The following is a 6,000-nucleotide window of genomic DNA, read 5'->3' as shown; positions in this document are numbered from 1 at the left end:
CAGATATGAAAGGGTTAGTTTTCACAATAATTTCATAATTTCAAAGGAATGATTAAAAATGAACATTCTATTCAGTATGGTCAGAACAACAGCAACAACAACAAAAATCCTTTAATTTTTGAAGCAGAATTTTTTTCCAACATTATTTTCTTTTTGGTCACAGTCACCTATGTTATATCCTCTGTAATATCATTACCATCATCTTTTTATAAATGTCCATCTACAAATTAATTAACTTTCTTGAGACAAATCCCTGGTATACTATTCTTCTGATTCCTATGAAAGACCCACTTTTAAGATACAATTGCAGCTGCCCCACAAGCTAGTTGCTGTGTCATACACACGCCTTAAAATTCTGTAATCAGCCACCGCCAGGTGCCGTATCGCATTCAGCACACCACAGTCAGTCAATACAGACATCCCCAAACACACCAAGGCTGGTTTTGTCAAATGTTTTATTGAGTGTAGACATCTGGAGTACTGTAAAACATGCATTATCTGTAGATTCAAAACGGAGCAAGCCACATTGTCCTCACTGTCAAATGTGTCAGGCTTGGCACACATGATGGAGATTAATGAAGTATCATGAGAGTATTATGGTTCCTGAAAAGCTTCTACAATTTGGAGTAGGGTCTTAATCACGTGAAAAGCAAAGCTGTTCACATTTAGTGAACTTGCACTTCATTGGAGGTACACAGTATTTTAATTTTAAAACAAATAAAAATAATTCTGTTTGTAGAAGATTCCCATCCCCCCAACTTTATTTGCCCTTTCAGTTTTCAGAAATTTTAATTAAAAAAAAAAGTATATGCCTTTTGGAAGTTGTACGTTTATCTGAGTGATGGCTAAAATTTATTTCTTCTTCGGTTGCTGAGGTGTATTAAATTTGAAGAAGATAATATCTCCATCTTCAACAATATAATTTCTGCCTTGTTGTCTGTACTTTCCAGCAGCCTGTAAACAGGAAACACAGAGGAAATGAGTTTTTTTACAATTAAATATATAAGGTAAATGGTAGGAACACACACAAAAAGTATTATACTTCTTGGGTCATATTAAAGGAAAAAAAAAAAAGAAATACAGGAAGGCACACAGTTCAAGACTAGACTTGGAGAGGAGCAAAGTACTCCTGATTTGGGCAGCACTAGATTTTCCATACATACATAATCATAATGTATTCTCCACTAAATTGTTGGTACATAAATGTAATTATACCAATATCATTAAGTTTCATTACATGGTGTTTATGGTACATTTCTGATGTGTCTGCAAACATCCGGCAAGTCACTGTAACAAACAGATCAAACCAGGCAGGAAAAAAGATTATATAACTAGGTTAAAGCTGCTTTATTTGCTTAAAGAAATTCTTTGGTGATACTGGTGATGCCAAAAAGACAGCTTGCTACAAAGAAAACCATTATCAATTGTCATGTACAGATTTTAAACTATTTCTCTGTAGTTTTTAATTGGATCTTGACAATGACAATACATAGTGGTGTATACTAGAATTGAACACAAAGAAGTTTACTGACTAATGGCCCTAGTTATAAGCAGACTCTAATAGGTTGGAACTGCAAAGACAGATATACTTTCCACTTGTAAATTAGTCAGCAAAGCAACTGATTCCACCCGCTGGCATGTAGATCAAGACAGCAATCCTCCGGTAATTCTAACATAAACAAGCGGCAGTTACAGAGACCCAGGTTCACCCCGTGGCACAGCACACACACTTCATCCTCAGCACAACAGGCTCTTCAACATCTACATATTCTCACTTAACACTGCACACAACCAACCCAGTCCCACATGACCCCACACTGACCACTCAACATTGAGGACTTGATGAGCTTTTGGAAAAAATTCTCAAAAGTATTTTACTTCTGTTGGAATTTACTGAGAACATGAAACCTTGCCCAACAGATTAGTACTTCCCTTCGAAGATATTGATAAGAATGTTCAAAGTCAAATGCAATTATACTAATTAGAAACAAGACTAAGAAAGATCATACATCTGAGGTTAAAATCAACAAACCAGGTCATAGAGCCCTAGTAAGCATATTTCAATTATCTAGACCACATATAAAAAAACACCTAGTAATAAGTGTTTTTAAAAATGAAGCTAATTTTTAAAAAGCCAGTATACCCTAACATTCTAAAAGGCATACACACACACACACATGATTTTTGTAAAGCTGTGATGTATGGAAGGCCATATGCTACTTGTTTTGAGAATCTAAAGTCCAATGTTATAAAACTATATAGACAACTTAAATCAAATACATATTGACATGACATATTAATGTAAGTTTATATACTTTGTTATCACTCAAGTTTACTACTAATTAAAGGTGACAGTGTTCCTTTAAATTCTCTAGAGACCATTTAATCCATTTCCACTGCTATCAGAAACACTGGTTGAAAAAAAAAATCAATACCCATTTGTGAATCTTGAGTATGTATTAAACAAGACACGTCTAACCAGTTCATTTGCACTTGAAAGCAGCCATCTGTAGAAGCCAGCTTTGCCTAAGCAGATATGATTGCTAATAATGTGATATCCCTGTAGACTACAAAGCCCACACAGAGCTATTCAGTATATAGTTCACAACACTGGCATTAAATTAGTTATGCTGTACTGGTGTTCGAAATACATATACATACATACACATATACACAATCTTGCTCTCAAACCTAAAATCTACTTGATAATGTGCAAGTAAGTATTTGTTGAATAAAAGAAATTCATAAATGCTTCATTTTATTTGGAGTTCAAATTTCAAAATGTTAGTTTTGGAGATTAAAAACCACATAAAATACATCATGGTATTCTAAGCTGAAAAGCCAGAGGTCAATCTTTTCCAATTTATTGTATAAAAGCTCCCAGTTAGTGTTAAGCATTTCTACAAGTAGGCAATATTATTTTATTGTATATTAAAAAATTTCCCTGTATTGTTGAAGGAAGTATTCACAATTTATATATCTTCAAGTTTATTACAACATAGACATCTATTAAGGGTTGGTAAAACAGGCTTATCCCCTGAGAGTATAAAAAAGAAGCAGCTGATTTCTGAATTCTAGTAATAGAAAAATATCCTTATTTTAATCATCTTTATGAAAAAAATGTATGCCAGCATCATGTAGCATGTTGAGAAATAATCTGAGATGGTTCAAGTCTAATTAGTGTTCTTGACAAAGTCCAACCTTAATACATCATATTTGCATATTTATCTATCGACACAGATGACACTGTTGGAAAGTTAATGACTTTGTTTAGTTGTAAATTGTAACTTCTTTCATTCCTTTTTAAAAAAACAAAATAGCTCTCATTCCACACTGAACCAATTATACCAAGATTTTTCCCTTCTCTTCCTGGGGTTCCAACAATTCTATTATAGTCCTGCTGTTCAGGATGATCTTTCCAATGATAACAGTGAGAATAAACTAAACTTGAAATAAACTTTTTTGCATTCCTTTGAAATTATGAAATAGTAAACACAAGAGACCTCTTTAAATTCTTTAACGGTTTCTACAGTAGTCTTCAAATAACAAATTAAGTTAATGATAAAGAAACCTTTTTACAATGTTAGTTTAATCCCTTGACCTATCTATTTATTGATGAGAGATGACATACCCCCTGGACTTTGCTAAGTAAACCTAATAAAGTCAAACAAAATCAAGTCTGCAACAGAATTTACATTAAAAGAAATCATTTATTACTCATGTATAACACAGCTTCACTATTAGTGGATGCAAATCAAATTATACTTAATTAGCTAAAATAAAGCACAATTTTGGACCTGCCCTCTAGTGTTGAGAAAGCAAATCAAGTTCCCAAAGATCTTTAAAAAAAAACGTACAACCATGAAGTTCAGCAAGAACAGGTTTTATTTAACTAAATTTATATTGCTTTCTTTGAATTAATGTTAAACATATACATACTACTTCTATTTCACATATCAAATATAATAAGTATAATTTTTCATTGATCATCAGTGAACAAATTCTTTGAAATTATTTATAACTACTTAAAGCTAGCTTTAAAAATTTTTTTTGTTTTAGAAAAACACCACAAAATTACTGACAATTTACACATTTAAAAAATTGTCTAAAAAGCATGTAAACATCTACAGCTCTTCAATCAGTTGATAGTAAAACTAATGCTGACACACAGTTTAAAAGACAGTTATTCATTTTAATCCTGAGTATATTCATATTAGCAAAAATTATAAAGTGTGAAACTAGAAAATAATTCCTTACCTTGACCGCATTTTCAGAACCTTCCTCTTTAAAATCTTCGTATTTCATTACTTCAGCCATAATGAATCCTTTTTCAAAATCTGTGTGAATCTTTCCTGCAGCTTGAGGAGCCTTCGTCCCTTTCTTTGAATAGAAAGACCAGAGAAAACTAATTGCATTTAAGATGACTGACTGAAAGCGTAGAGTTTCTTTTCTCTGATCTGCTGTTGGACTCAACTTAAACTTAGTTTAATATCAGTTAAGATGTCAGATATACAATTAGAACATTTTCAACACTGGGCACTATCTGTGCAGCAGATTTAGCACAGACAGATCAGTAGATATTAAAGAAGTGTAGCTTTGTTTTTCCTAATAGTCATCCACGGATTTATCGATTTAGATGCAGTGGTCTGGTTTCGGCGTAGGTTGCATTTCGATTTTCTATTCTTCACAGTGGAAAAAAGTAAGGATTTTAAATAGCTTTCAAGTTGAATTATCAAAGGTTTCAAAAAGATAAAAAGCCTTGAAAATTTCAGCTCATCTAAAGAACATATAAAAATCAATATATAAAGGGATATTTTTAAGATATTTCCAACAAATCATACAATATATGTTCAGCAAATAATTTTAAAATCCTCATAAAATTTTAATAGAATTTTGAACACTTTACATAATACACCCTGCCTCTAACCATCATAAAGGAAAATTCAAGTTGATACAGGAAGAGAAATGTCTTATAATTACCCCATATGTTAAATTACAAGGACGTACATTCCAGACACACACAACCATGGAAAGAAATTTGAGAAATAATGGGTGACCTAAAGGCTGCTTAATAAAGCATGTTAAAGTGGTAAGGAGTCTGACACTATAAAGCACAGTTTTTACAATAAAAGATGTATTGGGTTAATATGGCTACTCACTGATGCTTACCTGACTAAATATCTTAGCACATTAAATCATGGATACTTACAATCAGTCTTAAAATAAACCAGCTTTCATATTTTCAAGCCCAGAATATGTTATCTTTCCTGCCGTACATACTTAAGTTTGGAAGTTTTAAGGCTTTAAAATATATAGTAAAAATAAACCCTGGCAATTTGTTTACCAACCTGGATTTGCTTTGACATTATTTTGTAAGTCTATATAAAAGGACCTTAGTTTTAAGTCAATCAAACATTTTTTTTTACAAAGGAAAGAGGAGATCAAAGAAAAGTGAATCTCACATTCACAAAACGCATTTAACATTATGTTCAACTGACTCCATGTTCCTATCCATCTTAAATCAAAATAGATGTAACAATAAATTAAGGTAGTCAGTGAAAACAGAAATCAAAGCAGCCCTAAAATTTATCATGTAGCATACACTAAAAAAGCATAATAAAAGAATGAATAAGACACTGAGTATTTCTAAAAGTTCTGACATTATTTTTATATTCTGTAACACAATTTCGGATTACATATATTTCAAAATATTTTTCAACAGTAACTACCATATTACAATATATTTTCATTTAAAAGCAAGCCATTACAGTTCAGTTTCTATTGTCCTCTGGGAATAAATTAGTCATTCTTTCTGGTGGTAATCAGTTATACATCAATATTTAAAATACATATCACATTATTAAAGAAGATTGAATATAAAACACTGCAAAAATAAACACTACTTTTATGAATTCAAATTTAAAAAGCCATGAATTATTACACATTGAGTTTAGCTCTTTGAGCCCAACTGTATATCTATGAAGAGCATAATGATGTCAT

At 31.8% G+C, this 6,000-nt stretch overlaps 1 protein-coding gene across 3 annotated transcripts in view; it reads right to left on the bottom strand.

Annotated features, from left to right (window-relative positions):
• Nucleotides 1–437: 437 nt before the first annotated feature.
• The window catches only part of OLA1 (Obg like ATPase 1), a 167,950-nt gene continuing 162,387 nt past the window's right edge, over nt 438–6,000 (bottom strand). For 2 of the 3 annotated variants that reach the window (XM_027128077.1, XM_027128087.1), the window contains exons 11-12: nt 4,258–4,380; nt 438–954 (exon numbers count right to left, since the gene is read on the bottom strand). In XM_027128077.1, the coding sequence (XP_026983878.1) occupies nt 853–954; nt 4,258–4,380 (225 nt within the window). In that variant the 3' untranslated portion in view covers nt 438–852. The remainder of the gene's footprint in view (nt 955–4,257; nt 4,381–6,000) is intronic. The other variant, XM_027128093.1, reaches the window with a different exon arrangement.

This window comes from Aethalodelphis obliquidens, unplaced genomic scaffold (genome assembly GCF_003676395.1).
Source record: "Aethalodelphis obliquidens isolate GAN/ISIS:26980383/991018 unplaced genomic scaffold, ASM367639v1 scaffold2, whole genome shotgun sequence".
Lineage (NCBI taxonomy): Eukaryota > Metazoa > Chordata > Mammalia > Artiodactyla > Delphinidae > Aethalodelphis > Aethalodelphis obliquidens.
The sequence above is the reverse complement of the archived record's forward strand: the minus strand, read 5'-3'. Positions and strand labels throughout refer to the sequence as shown.